We start from the raw sequence: 22,106 nt of genomic DNA, 5'->3' as shown, positions 1-22,106 counted from the left end.
TTAAGTTTAATTAACTTAATAAGCTTACGAATTTCAAGTCAGAAGTCTTTTTGTAGTCATGTATATGTTCTCCTTAAGTTTTAGGGGTCGAGAACGAGTTTATTTGAGTTGTAATTAAATAACTCAATTTGACTGAGTTATAGACAGATAAACTAGTTCTAACTATTTGTGGAACTAGTAGAGGTCTAGTAGTGAGGTGGTGCACTGGTGCATCGTTAGTGCTACTCTAACTAACTGAAGATTTCCTCATGAGAAACTCATGCATGTCAGTTAAGAGAAAGACCCAGTTGAGACTAGAGTGCAGGGACAATGTACTATGAATTGTATGATGATCCTAGTTGTGCAGGTCATGCATGCAATCAGAGAAGGACCCAAGTTTGGATTATGCAGTTATGGAGGAAGGATTTCCCAATTAAATATGGGCTGATCCTCACAGGTTTTGCGCAAGGAAGTAGGGGCCTGGAGAGCAGCAGAATAGGCTAAGGTTTGGCTTGAGCTAGCTTGTGAGCAAAGAGTTGATCATACTTGTGCAAGACTTGTTCTAGTGAGAACAAGGTTGTATTATCACTCAGATTTATGATAAATGCAATAGATAGTCGAGGTTTTTAGCAGTAGCTTTCCCTAGAGAAGAATTGTGTTATGTGTCTTTGATTATCTTCCTCTTGTCGATTATTGTTTTCATCGATCTATTGACTTCCATTGTTTAAAGAGTAGAGTAGATTCTTGTATTGTGTTTTAGTACATTACATGAGCTGTGAATCTACTGGAAAATCTATATGGTATAAGAAGAAAAGACAATATACTAGAGGAGATTTCAAAGTTTAGAGTTTTTGGTTACAGGTGAAATTCGAATTTGCAATACATACTTCAAGATTGGAAAATGTATTTCTACATTCGAGGCTCGAGATGCCTTGGAAGGCAACTCAAATTATATAGCTTGGAAGGATAGGATGGAGGCTGTGTTGGAGGATAATGGCCTCAAGGAATTCATTGAGCAAGACAATACTAAGCCAACAACATTAGATGCACAAAATCTAGCCGAACGGAAGAAGTGTGTGGGGAAGGCGGGGTGGATAATCCTTGAGGTAGTTCGAGACCACCTTGTCTGGAGTCTCCATGGGAAGGAAAATATGTATGCTATGTTGAAAGCATTGACGAATCTATTCCAGAACAACAATGACCATAGGAAGTTGGCATTAAAAGACAAACTTCAAAAAATCAAGATGGAGAAAGGCGAGACCATTCCAAAATAATTGACCAAGTTCACTCATTGTCGCGATGAGCTTGGAAGTGTTGGAATAACCGTTGCCGAGGATGATATGGTGACCCTAGCTCTCCTAGGCCTTCCCAAGAGTTAGAATAGCTATCAGGACTTTGTCAATGGGAGGGAGAAGTTGCTAGATTAGGAATGATTGTGGTCGGATTTGATGCAGGAGGAGATAAGAAGGAACACCAGAGATGGTTCCTCATAAAAGAATGATGATGAGGAAAATTGTGCCTTAGCGGGTAAGGCAAGGAAGGGGAAAGGGAAGGCGTCCCATTCCAAATTGGATTCTTGTCATGGAGGCAAGAAGAAAGACATGTCGAAAGTTAAGTGCTTTCATTGTCATGAGCTGGGACATTTTGCTACAAACTGTCCGCTCAAGAAGTCCAAGAAGAAGTCCTCAAGAGGAGCGGCGGGTGAGGCTTTGGCCTCTCAATTCGAATTGGACTTTACTCTCATTGCATACATGGTGTCATCAATGATGGGTAGTGTATGGTACCTTGACAGTGGAGCTTCATTCCACATGACTGGTGACAAGGAGTTGTTTAGTGACCTAAAGGAGAAGGATCTCCAGATGCATATCGAGATTGGTGACAACAAGAGTTTTAGTGCTACTGGATTGGGCATGATTACTTTTCAGAGGTAGCAGGGTGCTCCTCTCACCTTGAGGGATGTTATGTATGTGCCCGGGTTGAAAAAGAACTTAGTGTCAGTCTCCATGTTGGAGGATAGAGGCTATGATGTGGTCTTTATTAAAAAAAAGGAGTTCCTTCGACACATAGCCACGGGTCAGGTAAAGAAGATAGGGATTTGAATTAAGAATCTTTATAAGTTGGAGGTAGAGGATTGTGCTACTTTGAGCACAAAATCATAAGGTGCAGAGCCGAGACGTTGGCGAGTTGTGGCACAAGCAACTGGGTCACTTGCATCATGGGGCTTTATGTTGCAGATCTCCATGGGTCTTTCCAAAGGTATGCTAGAGCAAGTTGATACATGTAAGGGGTGTACTTTTGGAAAATACACCAAGGCTTCCTTTCACAACAAAGACAGTCGAGCAAAGGCGATTCTAGACCGATTCCATTCAGATGTGTGTTGACCATTCTCGACAGCATCCACGACCAAATGTTGGATAATGCAGAAGAAAGATCAAACTTTCACAAACGCTTGTGAATTTAAAGCATTGGTTGAGAAATAGTATGGCAAGAAGGTTAAATCTATGAGTGATAACGGTGGTGAGTATGTCTCAAATGAGTTTAAGAACTTATGTGCAGCATAAGGGATTAAACGAGAGTTGATGGTACCTCATAACCCATAGCGGAATGGGGTGGCCGAAAGGAAGAACAAAAGCATTGTAGGGGCAACACGGGCGATGTTGCATGATCAAGGCCTAACACTACACTTGTGCGCTGATGCATGCAACACAATGGTTTATTTGCAAAACATAAGCCTGCATCAGATACTTGGGATGAAACACCAGAGGAGGCTCTCTCCAGTAAGAGACCAGATGTTGGTCACTTCAGGATTTTTGGGTCATCGATATGTTTCCATGTGACCAAAGATGCACAGAAGAAGCTTGGGTTGAAAACATAGTTGGGGATATTTGTGAGGTACACTGATACACCTCACAACTATCGAGTGTACTTGCTGACCAACAGGATGACAATGGTTCACAAGGATGTCAGACTTGATGAGGAGAAGGCCATGCGAGTTTCCCTTGAGAGGGAGCTTCAACTACATGCGGTTGAGGAACTTTTAGCTCCTAAGGTTGAGGAGCCTCATATTGATGTGGAGCAACCACATGCAGAGGATCTAGGAGTGGAGACATCCACTCACGCAAAGTCTTCTAGAGATGGAAGAAAGTGCACCAGAGAGGATGACAAGGTCTTTCATGATGCATGGGAGAATGTGGGAGCACCCACATCGCAGCGCAGGCAGAGGAGGTCACTTGAGAGGTACACTGAATACATGGCTCTTAGGAGCGGGTGTGTTGAGACAGAGCCATCTTCCTTTGAGGAGGCAGTGCAACACCCAGCTTGGGTTGATGCCATGGTGGAGGAGTACGACTCCATAGTTCATAACAGTGTTTGGGATGTTGTCCCGAGACCAAAGGACAAGTCAGTGGTGAGCTCTCGATGACTTTACAAGGTAAAACAACCTGCAGATGGTAGTGTGGAGAAGCAAAAGGCCAGGCTTGTGGCTCGTGGCTTTTCACAGGTAGAGGGGATTGACTATGATGAGACCTTTGCTCATGTTGCAAGGTACTCATCGATTAGATCCATATTGACACTGTCAACACAAATGGATTGAAAGATACATCAGATGGATGTAAGGACAACCTTCCTTAATGGTAAAATTGAGGATGAGGTGTACCTAGAGCAACTTGAAGGTTTTGAGACCTTCAACCGTGAGTCACATGTGTTCCGTTTCAAGAGAGCGTTGTATGGGTTGAAACAAGAACCCTATGCTGGGTACACCATCATCGATAGCTACTTCACCGGGTTGGGATTCACCATGAGTGAAGCAAATGCGAACCTGTACCACATAGTGGTGGAAGGTAAATTGTTGATCATTGTGTTATATGTTGACGATTTGATTTTGATAGGTGATGATTAGCTGATCAAGTCTTGCAAGGAGGATCTTGCAAGAGAGTTTGATATGAAGGACATGGGGCTCATGCATTACTTTTTGGGCATGGAATTATGGCAGAGTGATGGGGAACTATTTGTGTCTTAGGGTAAGTATGCTAACGAGATACTCATAAGGTTTCGCATAGACAACAACAAACCCATTGAGACTCCTTTAGCAGGGAATTGGAAGGAGGATACTACTTCAGAGGAAGTAGTGGACGCTATTGTTTACAGGCAACTTATGGGTTCACTCATGTACTTGGTGAACACATGACTGGATATGTGTTATGCAATTAACCAACTTAGTCAAGTGATCGTTAGGCCTACCAAGCTATATTAGAAGGCAACAAAGCATGTGTTGAGATACCTCAAGGGCATTACTCAGTTAGGATTGTGGTACAGATAGATAGAGGGAGTGAAGCTTCACGGCTTCATCGATGCAGGTTAGACAGGGAGTCCACGGATAGGAAGAGCACATCGGGAGGGTTTTTAATTATTGGGTCAGCAACAATTTCTTGGTACATCAGGAAACATAGATCAGTGGCACTCAGTGCGACAAAGGCAGAGTACATGGCTACAAGTAAAGCAACATGTAAGGCCATCTGGATGAGGAAGATTCTGGTTGGTTTGTTTAGTCAACAGATGGATCCAACTGTGATTTACTGCGATAATCATTGTATCAAACTCTCTGAAAATCCAATTTTTCATGATCCGTCCAAGCATATAGATATCCGATATCATCATCTTTGAGATTGTGTATTGAGGCAGATTATGTTAGAGTACATTCCCACGGAAGAGCAAGACGCTGAAATTTTGACAAAGCCATTATCAAGATGTAAATTCGAGTTTCATAGAGACAGGATCAGCGTCACTGATAATCCCTTTCTCGTTGAGAAGAAGTGTTGAGAAATGGCAACAAGAAATTCTACTTTAATTTGTCCTTGAATTGCACTGAGAATTAAAATCAAATTTTATTCTCATAACTTGTAAATAGTTAATTAAGTTTAATTAACTTAATTAGCTTAGGAATTTCGAGTTGGAAGTCTTTTTGTAGTCATGTATATGTTCTCACTAAATTTCAGGGGTCTAGGATGAGTTTATTTGAGTTGTAATTAGATAACTCAGTTTGACTAAGTTATAGATAGTTAAACTAGTTCTAACTGTTTGTGGAACTAGTAGAGGTCTAGTAGTGGGTTGGTGCACTCATGCAACCTCAATGCTACTCCAACTAACTGAAGATTTCCTCACGAGAAACACATGCATGTCAGTTTAGAGAAAGAACAGTTGAGACCAGAGTGCATGGACAATGTACTATCAATTGTATGATGATCTGAATTGTACAGGTCATGTATGTAATCAGAAAAAGACCTAAGTTTGGATTGCGCAGTTATGGACGAAGGATTTCCCAATTAAATATGGGTTGATCCTCAGGAATTGCGCAAGGAGATAGGGGCTTAGAGAGCAACATAATATGCTAAGGTTTGGCTTGAGTTAGCTTGTGAGCAGAGAATTGATCATAGTTGTGTAAGAATTGTTCTAATGAAAACAAACTTTGTATTCACTCAGATTTCTGATTAATGCAATAAATAGTTGAGGTTTTGAACAGTGGCTTTCCCCATACAAGAATTGTATTATGTGTCTTTGATCATCTTCCTCTTGTCGATTATTTTTTTCATCAATCTATTTGTTTCCGCTATTTAAAGAGTAGAGTAAATTCTTGTCTAGTGTATTAGTACATTACATGAGTTGTGAATCTACAAGAAAATCTACACCAAAATGAAATTTGCATATCATAAACCCCCTCTCTTAAATATAAAAGTCTTATTAAAAAAAGACCTTACAAGTGAATAAAAAAGCTATTTTTTATTTCTAATTATACAAAATTTAGGTTAGAGTTAGTTTTATTGTTAAATACATTTGTATGATACTATCATCAAACTTATGCAAAACCAACTACTTGAATGCCAACTTTTTTAGGAGGAGATCCATGGACCTTTCGGCCATGGATCTTAGCTGTCGATTGCAACTTCAAACCACCAACTTTCTCTTGGCATATGATATTCTCACAAGACTTGCTTTCAAGAGTCAAAATCGCAAGCCCTATTCCTTGACGACTGACTACCTCAACTTGGACATCTCGAGCTTCAATAAATAAGAAGGAACCCTTAGTCCAATAGGCCACCTTGGATCGCCTAGTTTTTGTGCTTGGATTGACAACTCAGTTGAGATTTATTGAATCTATCAATGCTATGTGATCGAGGGCATGGGTTGTCAAAATTCAGAGTCAACAAACCACTAATGTTTACATGACACGACACAATGGTTGTTGCAAATCTAATCGAATTTTATGCCTTTAAAAATGTTACATTAAAGAAAAATACGATGGAAAAAACCATTAATTGTCACAAACTAGAGATAAAAAACCACAAACAGTAAATTGACTAATTTACCTCAATTATATTTTAATTATTAATTTCATTTTTTAATTTAATTTAATTTTAAATTTTATGTAATTTAACAAAGAAAATGTTTAACAAAGCAGGGCATGACATTATAACATCTTTTCCATATTGCGTTGGAAAGCGCCTCTTGAGGTAATTATTAAAAAAAAGTAGAGCTATGTTGTGCGTAAAAAGATACAGATAAACATAATGGTAAAGAATAAAGTGTAAAACAAATAAACTTATGAGAAAAAATCATTAAAAGATTGGTAAAGAATAAAGTGTAAAACAAATAAACTTATGAGAAAAAATCATTAAAAGATTGAAAATGACTAGTATAGACGAGACCTACCACCTAGAGCAACTTTATAGCACATTTTGCATATAGATAACTGTACCAAATACACCATCACTCAAGGTTGCATTAGAGTTAGGAAGATTAAAAGCACAAACCATTTAAAGATCGAAAGGACCAATTTTAGACTTGTGACATATGCTATAAATTTAAGCTTGAAGGTTGCATTAGACTTAAGGTAGATTAAAAGCACAAACCATTTAAAAATCGTAAGGACAAATATAGACTTGTGATATATGCTTATAAATTTAAGCTTGAATACCGAGGTGATTTCTTACCAATGCATTTGCATGAGATGAGAGAGAAGACTCGCTTGATTGGTAGCAATATCATTTTTTTTTCCCAATGAATTACAAATTTTCGATTACTGAAATAACATCGATCCGAAAGGAAACAACAATGACTTGGAAGAACAAAATTTCCATTACTGAAATAACATCAATCCCAAAGGAAACAATAATGATTTGGAAGAATAAGACTTACTACAATGGGAAGAGGTTTTTTTTCAACGCATATGAATAAAGCTGCTCTACAATTACGTACGAGTCATGGCTAGCTAGCTTCACAAAATTAAGTCAATTTTATTCCCCATGAATTACTCGAGAAATTAACATAGAAAGTTTGCTTTCGAAAAATATGGTCATACACAACCGAATACTCTGGAGGATCTTCCACATTTATTCCATGAGTAACCTATTTTTAGTTTCACTTAATTATCATGTTGCCAAATAATGGACTATGATTCGGAGAAAGCTGTATACTCGTACCCACGTTAAGAGTGTGTTTTTGGGGAGGTGTGGGTTGAAGGAATTAGCCAGCATGTTCAGGCTTCCAGTGGAAACAGGAGTGAAAATCAAATACAATACATGATTAAGTGATTCAAAATTTTAGAAAAATAAATTGCATTCAACTGATGCAACATGAAGGTTTTGACATTTTCTCTGAGCTTGTCAATGGGACTGACCTGACCCTCTTGAGATCGCTGTTAAACATGTGGAAATAACCTGCACATAAATTTACTGTGACACTCATCCCACTATAATGCAACCTTGTGGTCAAGTTTTGATTGTTTGCCACTAGACCAACTTTATGCAACTCTCCTTCTTTCCAGCAGATGTCAACTGACACATGACTTTTAGCCCTTAAACCACTTACACACCCATTTGGCCATTTATCTCTGGGAAATGCAGGTAGCAGAAAAAGATTTGCTTCATCACTCTGAACTAACATTTCTGCAATGGCAGCTGCAAATCTGGCAGAAGATTGACATCAAACACAAATTTCAGTTCTTTTGTGCAATTCTAGTTTATCTAAAGAAAAATGGATTTCCCAAATCTTGATTCACTATGATATTTTGAGCTATGAAAATAGAGAGGAGCTAGTGGTACAAGTTTTATTACCCAAAGTTTGCATCGATCTGAAAAGGCGGATGTGCTGTAAATAAATTTGCATAGAGTCCACCTTCAAATCTTTCTTCATGAGCAGGATCTACCAAAGTGATCAGTTTCTTGACCATTCTGTAAGCATGTTCACTGTCACGAAGACGTGCCCAGAGTGAAGCCTTCCACACCGTTGACCATCCTGGACCATCCTCCCCTGAATATCCATCATCATAATTACATAAGTAATTTGCAAGTGAATAAATTTTCGGCACTCCCTTCACATTTTGTAACCACCAAAGCTTCAACAGACATGCGCAAAAAAAATGTGCACAAGTACAACCATTCCAGTCAACACCTTTTATTTTAAGTTAGGACTTCTAAAAGCCATACATAGCAATAAATAACTTAATCCAAGTATCATCCAATCACATACTCTGGCATAAAACATATACAACCATCAGAATATCATAACCATCTTCCATAACACAAAACCACCAGCAATTTAGGACAGACCTGGTAAATGATGAAACAAACACGAAGTTTAACCATGTTTTGTTAGAGACCATACTTTATATTTTAGGAATTTATGTTCGGAGAAACCTACTATAAAACTATTTGATAACTTAACAAAGCTATAATGTAATATAAAATTATGAATGAAGTTATTTAAATTATTAGTTAAATGTTGGAAGTTATGATACCTAACATACTTCTTCCATTGTGTGTGTTTGAATCCATGTAAGAAGACATGACACATTCAAATAATATCAATAAAGCATCCTTCTCTTCATATTGTGGACTATTATAATTAGTTAAATGTTAGTAGTTGGCTTTTTTGAATATATGCAATCAGCCATTACACGTTCAAATAATATCAATGAAATATTTATTTTGTCTGCATAGAATGAGTCCATCGTAATGTACACATAAATCTAACATGGTATCTATTACCATTCATGTTATATGAGGGTCTTTCAGCTTGCCCCAATTGAACTTAACAAACATTTCTTGATGACACTATTAATTTTCTAAGGACCATATTGTTCTTTGCTTTGATAATTACATTTCTTTATTTACACATCGAATTCACCCCATAACATCATAACATTATTCAGATTTACATCATTATTCAACAACATATGCAACTATGTAGAAAGAACAATATCATCATCATCAATGCAGTGGAACATAAATGAACAATAGAAGAAAAACATTCACACATAGAGACACTAGGATTGGTTAGAGACCAAGGCAAAACCCACTATGGGAAAACCTTTTCAAATTCTTCTTCTTATTAGATTGTCATTGAATGACTCAACAAAAGAGAGTACAATGATCCATATTTTCATCCATACAACTATCCAATTATAATCAACTAAACAATATTCATGAAATGAACCCATCAACGCTTATACTCAAAAACCTGATTTAGAAACTTGTAATGAACTGTCATTGTTTGCGGTCAACGAGTGAAGACTTCGGACCACTGAAAAACCAAACCCTAGATTCTAGTCGCATGGAGGACACACTGTGTGAATGACTGGAATGGTTCAGTAGCATGGATAAGCCTGGCAGCGAGCGACTGCTGCTGAGATCTCTTTGTGTTGTGCCTACGACTGAGACCTAAAACCCTAAGATAGAGATGCGAGCTTTTGACCTTGCAATTTCATCTTCGTGCGAACCCATTTCTCTGCGTAGCTACTGCCCAACTATTTGCACTCCCTTTGGGATTGAGAAATCTCGCACATAGCTACTACTGCTCTGCTAGAAGAATTCGGACTTCTTGGCTGGAAGTCCTCTAAGGAAGAAATCACCTTAGTGTGTGCTCTTCTCTCCCTCTAACGCTATTTTGCCAGCAACTATTGCAAAATAACTGTGTCCCAGCTGAAGATATGCTCTGCAAAGAAAATACGTTGCTCCCTTCTGCCTCTGGAAGGCTTCGATCTGGAAATCGAATTTCTTTGTCAACTCACTCGGAGAAATCGATCTTTTCTCAAAACTTCGTGCTCTTGGGCCTAAGAACTACGCTGCCTTTGGGGTTTCGAATTGCTGCCTCTGCAGTAATTTCAAAATCTCTCTTCCTTTCTGCAGCTGAGCTCTTCTGCTCACGATTTGTGCTCTGATACCATGTGAAAAATCAGTGACCCGATTCCTATTGCAGCAATTTGATGATATTATTCCTATTTGTTAAATTCCTTTAAACAAATTACTTGCAATTTTCTACAATAAATATCGAAATACATACACTGCAGTGTACACACAATAAATACTGCGAAAACTAAATACTACACTAGAGAAAAATAAACACACATCAACAAAATTGTTTTTGGACAATGTCCCTAGAAAAACCCAATGTGGGAAAATCGATGCAGCAACTGAGGGTTTTAATTATTATACAGTACTAAATCTAATTACGAATCGTTGGATGCCGAAACTGGCTATACAATACAGAGAAATGTTGGCAAAGAGTTAGTGAGAAAAATCTCACATTGATTCGGGAGATCCGACTCTGATCAGGGGCTGGCTCGCTGGCCCCACGCTGCCTCTGCACAACTTTTGCATCAATATTACGTAGATCTGCATCACACTGGCTGGGCTCTACGTCACCTCCTCTGCTGATCTCCTATCGTCTGGAAATTCGACCCTCTGGCCCTCCGGTCTCACCCCGACTTCTGGTACAGGATCTCAACCCTCCAAGATGGATTTCGAACTCCCTCTGAAGCTTTGTGTTGCCTCACTGATCTACTCTATGCCCTCTCTTCTTTGCACTCTCCGGATCTAGAAAACTCTCCTCCGGACCACTATCCCTGTTGCTCACTGCAAGAAGATCACTCGATCTCACTCCAAAAACTCAACGCTGCTACTCTCGAGAAATTCGATCTCTGATCTCGCATTTGATGTGTTTTCCAAGTGCCCATCAAGCTCCTTATTATAATCTCTCATTGGAGCTCCAACGGTCAAGATTAAAACATAATCAACGACTAAGATTAATTGGGAGTTGATCCTCGTTTTCTTCTAGAAGATTCACACCTGATTTAATTAATACCCTTTAATTAACCAGATTTCCTAAGTTTAGACTTGGGAAACCATTCAAAAAAGTTAATTATTTTAATTAAAGCATCTCTAGGTGGAATTTTCCCAAATGATTTTCTAAGTATTGGAGAATGCATTTTCCGTAGCCTCTATGCAAAATCTCGAGGCAAGAGCACATTTGATGCTACAAAAATCAACAAGTCGTGCTTAAAGCTATAGACTTATCATCCAAGAATATCATGGCAGATCTCATACTAAGGCAACACATAGATGTGCTTATATCATCATATCACAATCCAAATCACCATCAGCACATCCATGCAGTGACATATCACAGGAATAATGTCTCGAACCAAAAATGGATCATCTCATGTGAATATCTCGATGTGAGCTCAGCGGTAACTCAATGTGTATGAAGCAGCTCAATCATGAATGCATACATGTTGTTCTAACACATATATATATATATATATATATATATATATATATATACAGGTGATGAACCATCAATGCTTCAATCAACTTTCAACTGCCAAGTCAAGTTCAACAATATCTCTTCACAACTTCTTGAAATTCGATTGAAGTGTCCAAGGATTTGCATTTCCACTTTCCAAAATTTCTTTACTAGCTTCACGATATAGATTTTATTTTCCAAACTTCGGAAATTGATTCATCATGCCATGATTTCATTATTTCGAAACTTCAAAAGCCAACACCCTCTTACTTTGATCATCAGAGGCTCATTACCTGTCAAGAGTAAACCATCAGTATATAAAACCAAAATCAAAGCCATACCTTGGACCATTTTCGAAGTAAAGGTTTAGATTGACACATCATCCTGACTTCACCAGATAACTGTCAATGCAAAGACATATCATGATCGAGGAGCTTGCTCCATACAATGCTTTCTGCAAACATAACAATTTACCAAACCAATATGCTCAGCCTTACACAAATCAATATTGTGCAACCAAATCAACTATGTTAACTTATCAAAGTTTAGATGCCAGATCAAAACTAATATCAAACTCATCAATATCACTTTAACAAATTCTTTGGACTAGGCGATAGGTAGAGCTCATATCCAAATATCAAGTTATGACTTCATTTATTTAACAAATTTTCATTTAATAAGCAATATCAAACCAAACTTCCCCTGATGCCCTACTCCATTCCATCATCATATCACATAACACCTGACACTTTATGGATGTACTAGGGCCCTGTCGCCCTGTTGGAGGTTGAAACCACCTAATAGGGTCCTTGCTTAACCCCTTTCATGAACTTGGAGACACCTCTACACTCTAAAGCCCAATATGGAAGGGCATACCACTATGAAGTGTCCACTTGGTTCCATGATTTGTAAGCTCATTTACTCAATTAGACTGATGATTTGTTGCACTGGAAGGTGCAAAGATACATTGGATCTTATAAAGGATTGTAGGTGGGTCTTCATCTTGGGGTTTGGTCTCTCTACACAGGGTCTAAACCCTTCAGAGGGTTATATTCACATTTGTATGGTGTGCGTTGAGAGCCATGAGCCTCCACTATAGCAGAAAGCAGATAGCCACACCATGGGATTCTTCAGTGATCCATTGCTCACTCGTGTTCCACCTATTTGATGATGATGATGCACCTAAACCACCTTGCCCAGCTTTTATCACTATGTTGGAGCCCTTCCACTCATTTTGGCACATGCTAGACTCCATTTGGCCTTTCAATAGCCTTTCAACCTATTGTATATTTCATTTTGGCCCTCTTAAGAGACTTATTTTCATGTTATGGAACTATCTTGGTAGGCTTGTCACCAAGTAATGTTATTTTGTACATTATTTTATTAGTTGGGGCATCATTAGGCCTACTTAGGCAAATAAAACCCTTAGAGTATGATATATATTGATGAGAGGATCATTTGATTCTCATCATCGCTCAGATTTGGATTTTTATCTCTTCTTGAGAATTTCACTATAGCTATTGGAGAACAAATTGGTGAATCTTTGTCGCATTTTGATGTTTGGATACCTTTTCTTGGTCTTGGAGCTTCGATTTTGTCTCTCTTTGATGATTGCATATACTCACTATACTTGTAAGTGCCTTTTCATGGTTTATCTTGCTCTTTTGTATACATGTATAATGTATGGAATTCTCGCTCATGAAATCTGAAATTTTGCACTAAGTTTTATGCGAATTAGTCAAAATTTTGAGTTTGTGAAGGTATTGCATATGTTAGATGTTTTGATATAGTTAATGAATGTTCCTAGGGGTACACTATCTTCATAATCACCCCGATAAGTCATCAAATTGCTGCAACAAGAAGTATAAATTCCTTGGTAACCTAGTAGCTTCCTTTAAGGCCATGTGATGTTGTTGGAGGACTCCTTGATTGGGTAAAAGAACTCCAAAGGTTGAAATCGCATTGACTCCATTCTCCCAATAGATTAGGCATTTATCTTATACTTGGTGATCACCACAATGAATATCTTTTTCACCTCCTCTCCTCCTTTACAAGCCCTAACCCTAGGGGTCTCCTAGGGAATCACACGAAATTCATTGCAACCATCCATTTCAATAGCGAGTTGGGCTACAACTACGCTAGGGTTTCCTCTAGGTTCCCTCTAGGTTTCAACAAAATCCATTGCTAGATCTCGAGATATCCTATGCCATAGCCCCAACTCCAATGTCGACCCTACTTTTCCTTGGTTAGTGGCTTCATTAAGGATCAATGCATCAAAAACTCAACTTAAATCTCATTTCTTTGATCCTCTTCTCCTCCCTTACTTGGGTCAAGGCCTTTTGTTTGAAGTCTCGCCTTTTGTTTGAAGTCTCACCCTAAGCCCTTGATCTCCTTTGGGTCCATTTGGGATTCTTTGTGGTCCCACACCTTTTTATCACTCTAATTTCACAAAAATCATTTTAGAAACCCTCTTCTCCTAGAAATCCTAGGTTTAGGGCCTCTCTTAACAAAGGATTATCCATCATCCCTAGGCCTAGGCTTCCCTTCAAGCCTTTCTTGGAGAACCATATACCTTACTTCTTCAACAAGTAAGGTCTTTCATCTAAGTCTCTCCTATGAATGGGCTTTGGAAATCACTATCTTTCCATCATTGATATATCATTCTTAGTGATTTCCCATATATCGAGACTCTTCCCATCAGTGAAAGCCCATAAAGAGTAGGGGACATTCACTGAGGTGATAGTGGGTCTTTGTCCCATTGTTGCCACTTGGTCTAGTAGTTGCCCCTTTGGAACCCCTCCTAGGACCCCTGCTAGATTGAGCAGTAACAAGTCTCATTCTCATTTTTCTTTATGTTGCTGATGGTTCTAAGAAAATACCTCCCTTCCCTTTTATCTCCATGCTTATCTTTGAAGGCATTGATAATAGCTTGTAGAGAATCAAAGGAGTTGCAAGGCCAATCCAAATACTAGTTCATTGCATCTTTCTAGAGAAAGAACAAACAACTTCATCTTAAAAGCCTCATGATTGTAGGCAACTCTGGTAGTATGCTTCACCAAGAAGGTTGTGAATGCTCTGAGATGGGCTTCAACACTGATTGCATTATTCCCCTGGAAAGTAGGCATCCTATCCAAACTAGACCCTGAAAGATCATGAGGTTGACCTTGAATGCCGCCAAAGTTGCACGGAGCGAATAGGTCCATGATGGCTTTCCCGACGAGGTCAGGGAAAAGCATATGGATATCAGGAAGGGATTCCTGTCCGAGAAAAAATAGGTGCGTCCTAGAATGTAATTTGTTTAACCGAGCACTAAGGGCCTTTTCAGGATCCAAAGCGAGGTTAACCAAGCTACCAAGATTTCTTCTAGTATAAGCTCTTATGGATGGATGAATTAGTGGAGTCGCCACCCAAACAGGAAACTAACCCAAATGTCCAAGTGCTAGAAAGAGTGAGATGGAGAAAATGAAAAGATGAGTGAGACTAAGGATGAAAAGATTATATCACAGTGCTAGAAAATGTTGTGACAATGTCGGATTAAGGAAAAGGTGATAATCAAAATGTCATAAAGCCAAATACCAAAAGATTGCTCCACAACAATATCGTCAGAAAATAAATTCTTCCCCTCTATCCGTTCTAAGACATTTAATCTTAGAATCCTTTTCATTTTCTACAAGAACTTTAAGATTCTCAAAACATTCAAATGCTTCGGATTTATATTTTATGAGATATACCCACATCATTCTAGTATAGTCACCAACAAATAAAGCAAAGTACCTTTCACCTTGGAGCGTTGCAGTTCTAGTTGGCCCACATAAATATGCATGAATGATCTCCAAGAGGTTTTGATGTTGAGAACTCCTTAGTCTTGTGGCTGGTTCTAGTTTGCTTACCATGTTGACATGGGCCACATACAACTTGATATAGTTTGAACATCTTTGGAATGTCCCTTACTGCATTAATTTTGCTAATATTGATCAAGTTATCAAAACTTATATGCCCCAATCGCTTGTGCCATAACCAACTTTCATCTGTTTGACTCAAGTAACATTTATCTTCGTGGATTTTGCTCAGGATGTAAACGTTATCTGGTGTTCTTACTCCTTTAGCCACAAGTTCTCCTGAGGATGAGTTTCTTATTTCACAATCTTTGGTGCTAAAGACAACATTATGTCCTTGGTCACAAATTTGGCTAACACTCGAGAGATTGTGTTTAAGTCCTTCTACTAGCAAAGCATTTAGAGCCCTTCCTTTTCCATTTACAAGGGCATCGGTCCCTTTTCCAGTGATTTTAGCAGATCCACTTCCAAAGGACACACTTCCATCCTTAATGTTCAATGAGACAAACTTCTTTTTGTCACCTGTCATATGTCTTGAGCACCCACTGTCCACAAACAATGGTTTTCATCACTATGAGAACATAGAGCTAGGCCACATTTATACATATTGAGATTCTCCCTTCTTGCTTCTCTTCTTTTGAGTGGACAATTTTGTTCATTATGTCCATAATCATTACATAATGAGCAAATTGGATCAAACTTGGTCAAACGATCAAAGGAGTTATAGGTCTTGATTTGTCCTTGCTCTTTGAGACCACATGGTTTATTTGTTTGATCCTTCAATCTTAGTGTTTCATGCTTACAAACTATGCAATGTTTAGCTTGATGACCGAAATTTTTACACTAATAACAATACCCAAAAAAGATAGTTTGGTACCTGTTGTAATAGCCATGACTTGAATCAACATTCTTCCTTGGAGTTACTCTTTCTTCATTCTTTGGATTTGAGATGGGCCTTGGATGAGATGAATTTTCTTCTTTTGGATTGCTAGAAAGTATGGCGGCATGGCTTCTTGCATTATTCTTAGTACTTAATGATTCTCCTCTAAAATCAATCTCGGATTTGTCATATTGAGGTTTTTGAGCATTAAGGATATTGTCAAGTGTTTGAGTGCTTTGCCAACTCTTTTTGACTTGCTCAAATTCCTTCCTAAGAGATACTATTTCAGCTTCACGATTTTCACAAATTTCTTCCTTTTCTTTTAGCTTATTTTTCAAGAGGTCTTCCCTTCTTTTTGCTTGCTCCCTTTCTACCATGAGAGAAATGATATTATTCCATACTTTCTCATTTTCTTCAATGGCACTTATTAACAATTCATCTACATTTCCTTCTAGTCTGAATCATCATCATTTGTGAATTCCATGAACAATACTTCTTGGCTTCCAACATAGTCATTTTCTTCATTTGATTCATCATTACCTCCTTTGTGATGAGAGAATTTTTTGGTTGATTTCTTCTTGATGATTACAAATTCATCTTTATTAGACTCATCTTGCTTAGAGGAGAAATTATTCTTATAAACCCTTTATTTTTGTATACCATCCTTTTAGAATCTTCCTCATCATCATTATCATGTTTACGAGGACATTTTGCAGCATAATGACCTCTTCCACAATTGAAACAAATAAGAGGGTACATACCTTTTAGCTTCGATCCTTTCTTGAGTCTTTGTACAAGTTCTGCTAATTCGGTTTCAGCATCGAGGTTATCACTATTGGTATTCCATCTTTTTCTTCCTCTTGTTGATTTTGAGGCTTTGAATGCTGCTTCTTTGGAATTTGGGATTCCTTTCCTCATTTCATAGGCAATGAGAATTCCATGAAGTTCATCCATCTTAAGAGTGTTTAGATCCTTCATTTCTTCTATAGCACTCACTTTGGAGTCAAATATGTTAGGAAGAGATCTCAAAATTTTCGGTTTCAGCATCGAAGTCATCACTACTGGTATTCCATCTTTTTCTTCCTCTTGTTGATTTTGAGGCTTTGAATGCTGCTTCTTTGGAATTTGGGATTCCTTTCCTCATTTCATAGGCAGTGAGAATTCCATGAAGTTCATCCATCTTAAGAGTGTTTAGATCCTTCATTTCTTCTACAGCACTCACTTTGGAGTCAAATATGTTAGGAAGAGATCTCGGAATTTTTTGAACAACTGTACTTTCTTCAACTTTTTATCCTAACCCTTCAAGGGAGTTGACAACTTCAGTCACACGGAGAAGGTATGATGCAATATCTTCTTCGTCATCCATTTTAAGACTATCGAATTGTCTTCTATGAGTTTGAAGCTTTGCCATTTTAGCTTTAGAATCCCCACCATATAAGGCAATCATCTTGTCCCATACTTCCTTCGCTGAGTCACAATTCATGACTTTTGTAAATTCAGAGTCAGTGATTCCACTAATGATGGAATTTAAAGCTTTGGCATTTGCAATGCAAGCTTTCCTTTCGTCTTGATCAATTGGAAGAGAGGAAGGAGCAGTGTACCCATTCAAAACTAAATGCCAAACTTCAGGTCCAAGGGACATTAAGTAGCAGGACATTCTTTTCTTTCAAAAACCAAAATTTGTGCCATCGAACAAAGGAATCCTTCCTGACACTTCTTGATTTTTCATTGTGACTAAGAATCCTTCTTCTAGTTGTTAGGTTGATTATGAAGATGCTGGCTCTGAAACCAATTGTTGGAAATATAGAGAGGGGGTGAATCAATATTTCTTTTCAATTGTTATTATGTCCAGTTAGATTCTACACAATTAAAATCAGAGAAATGAATGATCTTATTACAGAGACAAGGAGGATAAAAAATATTTTATCAAATGAAAGAGTACAATAAGATGTGAGGGTTCCAACCCTTCAAAATTAAGGCACCAACCTATTGCCAAGCACCAACTTGCACTTAATGTGGCTCCGACCTCTATGGCTTCAACCCTATCTGTAAGGACTATACAAAATTTGTTTTTAGGACTGTACAGAATTTAACAGCAATTGTAAAGACAGTAAAAATTTCTTAAAATCATCATGAACTTGTGATAAATTATAAGAAATTTTACAAATGTAACTGACAGAATTGATGAGAGTACCTACCTGTATTCCTGCGGTTGATGATGTCTCAAGCTGCTCTCACTTTTGTTACCAAAAGACCGAAACCACCTAGTGAAATTGAGCATAACCTCGATACTCAGTCCAGTAAGCTTCTCAATTGAAGTAGACTATTCCCCTGTGCCTAGAAACCTCAAAACTAGAAAGGCTCAATTGTTCCTGATGATAAACTCCGTGTGCAAATTTTCCTCCTGTTTCTCCTCCCCCGTCTTCTGCTTCGGCCTCTCCTTATGTACTGTTCCTTGGCGGTGGTCGCTCTCTCCACTAGCGAGCCCACCGCTTCCTTTCTCCATGACACCTCTTGAATGTAACACGAGCCTTATCTTTCTTTTAAAGATATATTGATGTGTGTTTTTGTTCTGATTAAAGATTTTATTTGTTTAATTAGAATGTCCCAAGTTTGTACATAGGAACTTTATTTTGGTTTAATTTATCCTCTTAATAATTTATTAATATATACTTTATTAAAATCCTGGGATAGATAATTATATAACCTTATTTAAGAATTCACTTAATTTTTACATTTATTTCTTTTATAACCCTTTTACTTTATACTTTTTAACTTAATATCATTGGTAATTGCTCATTAATCATGATGCATTAAGTAATATGGGTGCTGATGGGTGAATGCGACTTTTATATTTGAAGGAGTGTCAGGATATTTAATATTTTTAGTTAATTTAGAATATAGTTCCTAGTGCGGTGCATGCGATACATGCATATGTAGCTGTCATATGCATGCGAATATTCTTGTGCTCTCTCTATTAATGATGGGTCATTATATACACCCCTCCTTCAAAAAACTTCGTCCCGAAGTTAGAGTTTTTATCGTATATCAATACTTATAATAGCGATTAGTACATTCTTGTTCGGATTGTGTATCGAGGTTAAATTCTTACTTAATGTGAGGGCACTATAAAATTGGTGTTTTGAATACTTTTAGGTTTATAACTTTAATGATCATGTTTTACTTCATCAGGTTCCCCAGGCTATCACAAAATCATCCTATCCTTCCTAATCTCTTCCGCTCCCATCCTATCCATCCTCTACTGGAGTATGCCATGGTGTTAGTTATACTGACCTAACCATTCATAAACTCCAAAGATGGCAGCGTCAGCTATACTGACATGATCCCTAGTAGGCATCCGTCAATCATCATCACACATCTAGGGGAGCGTGACACACAATCCTGCCATGACTCCAGGGTTCGGAGGATAAATGGTGGGCAACACCTCCACCCCTCCCAGTAGCATCAGGGTTAATACCCTATCATGGAATCTCTTTGAGCCTTAATTGTTCTGAAGTTTCTGTAATCACGTGGTAATTTTGGTAACGGGTATTATCTGCAATCATAAACACTTGTCCATGCATTTATAAAATGTGCATTAACATATTCAAAAACAAATAGTTTATGTATAATTCATACATGTCAACTACAGTGTAACATACTTTGCCATATTCTATTCATGTCATTAGCTTTCATATTAAAATGTAATCATTTTTTGATTTCTATCTCATCAATTATATTGATATGCATAAATGAAACAAAATTATATCTTAATTTTCATCAGCATCAAAATTACTCAAACATTTAAACTTTACCCTGATAACTATAATTGATTAAGATCAATAACATATTCCGTCTCGGTATCCATGTACTAGCAAATATCATGTCATAAAAGTTCATGTTTATATATGGTCATTCTAAAATGGTTCTGAGTTTTGGATTGAAAGTAAAGTAAATATATACAAAACATGGTTTAAAGTTCTTCAAAATTGACACAAGTTGGAGTAATTTTGACATATGATCTCCGTATCTTCCCAAGTAGCTGATCCGGGACTATACTTGTCCCACTGGACCTTAACTTGGTCTACCAAACGATTCTTGAGATGTCGAACCCTACATTCCAATATACGTAATGGTTCGACCAATATGATTTCTTCGTCTGATACCTACAGTTCCTTCCATTGAAGGTTATGAGATTGGTCAGCTATGTAATGCCTTAATACAGATACATGAAATACATTATGAACTTTATGCAAATGAGGTGGCAGTGCAAGACGATAGGCGACAGGTCCAACTCTTTCCATGACTTTAAATGGTCCAATAAATCGGGGTGACAACTTTGTCCCTTTTCCGAATCGAATAGTACTTTTATTCGGTTTGATGCGGATGAAAAGCTGATCCCTTACCTCATACTTCTTATTAGTTCTGTAAGCATCAGCATAACTCTTTTGTCTATCCTGTGCTTCTTTCAATCGCTGTCTAATTTGTTTTACCTGCTCCTCCATTTCTTGGATTAATTCTGGCCCTACTATCACTCGATCTTCTAACTTGTCCCAACTTAACCGTGTTCTGCAAGGTTTGTCGTATAATGCTTCAAATGGAGGCATTTCAATTGAACTATGATAATTGTTATTGTATGCAAATTCGACTAAAGATAAATACTTTTCCCAGTGCGATTGCTAATCCATAACATACATCCTCAACATATCCTCTAGTACTTGAATTACCCTTTCTATTTGCCCATTAGTTTTAGGATGATAAGCTGTACTCAAATTTAGTTGGGTTCCTAAGGCTAACTGCATGCAAGTCCAGAATCTTGAAGTGAATCGAGACTCTCTATCTGATATGATCTTCTTAGCTACTCCATGAAATCTAATAATTTCATTTATGAATACTCAAGCTACGTCAGCAACTTCGTAAGTATCTCTTATGGGAATGAAATGGGCACTTTTCGTTAATTTATCCACTACTACCAGAATGGCATTGTGTCTTTGAGAAGTAAGAGGTAGCCCAGTGATAAAATCCATAGAAATGATCTCCCATTTGGTCATAGGAATGTCGTGAGGTTGTAAGAGACCCGCTGGATGATAATGATCTGCTTTTACTTGTTAACATTCCAAACATCTTACAATGAATTGAACGATATCACGTTTCATGCCCGACCAGAAAAAGAATTTCTTAGTATCCGTATACATTTTCTTTACTCCAGGATGTGCACAATATACTGCTCTGTGAGCTTCCTTAAGGATGGTGTCTCAAAGATCCCTATTATCAAGAATATATATCCTTCCTTGAAATCGTAAGATTCCATCATCTTTTAGTTCATATCCTTCAAACTTAGATTCTTTTGGCTTTTTACCATCAAGACTAGATCTTACCTTTAAATACCAGCTATCCTTTATGAGATGTTCTAGTACTCGTTGCCTTAAGTCTACTTTGATATGTATGAGGGAAAATATCCGTGGTCTTCCGCTTAAGTCTACTTTGATATGTATGAGGAAGAATATCCGTCGTCTTCTGCTTAAAGTATCCGCTACTACATTTTCTTTTCTTTTAATATATGATATTCCAAAGTCATATTCACTTAGGAATTCACTTCATCGTCTTTGTCTAGCATTCAAGTCTCTTTGGGTGAACAAATATTGTAGACTTTGATGGTCGTTTTAAAACTTCGCCCCACTAGATAGTGTCTTCAAATCTTTAAAGCTAGTACTACAACGGCTAACTCTAAATTGTTAGTAGCGTAAAGTTCTTCATGAAGTTTTAACTTTCTTGAGACATACTATATTACTCCTCTATCTTGCATTAATACTGCACCTAACCCATGTTTGGAT

General features: G+C 37.7%; 1 protein-coding gene across 1 annotated transcript in view; it reads right to left on the bottom strand.

The window, feature by feature from the left end:
* Positions 1-7,248: 7,248 nt before the first annotated feature.
* LOC149197035 (alpha-L-fucosidase 2-like) overlaps positions 7,249-22,106 on the bottom strand; it is a 268,707-nt gene continuing 253,849 nt past the window's right edge. The window contains exons 7-8 of the mRNA XM_089408531.1: positions 8,088-8,283; positions 7,249-7,939 (exon numbers count right to left, since the gene is read on the bottom strand). Of these exons, the coding sequence (XP_089264657.1) occupies positions 7,594-7,939; positions 8,088-8,283 (542 nt within the window). The 3' untranslated portion in view covers positions 7,249-7,593. The remainder of the gene's footprint in view (positions 7,940-8,087; positions 8,284-22,106) is intronic.

Source organism: Pinus tabuliformis, chromosome 2_2 (genome assembly GCF_031772625.1).
Source record: "Pinus tabuliformis cultivar Carrire ecotype Pingquan chromosome 2_2, CPIR1, whole genome shotgun sequence".
Lineage (NCBI taxonomy): Eukaryota > Viridiplantae > Streptophyta > Pinopsida > Pinales > Pinaceae > Pinus > Pinus tabuliformis.
Note: the sequence above shows the minus strand (reverse complement) of the source record. Positions and strands in the feature narration are given on the sequence as shown.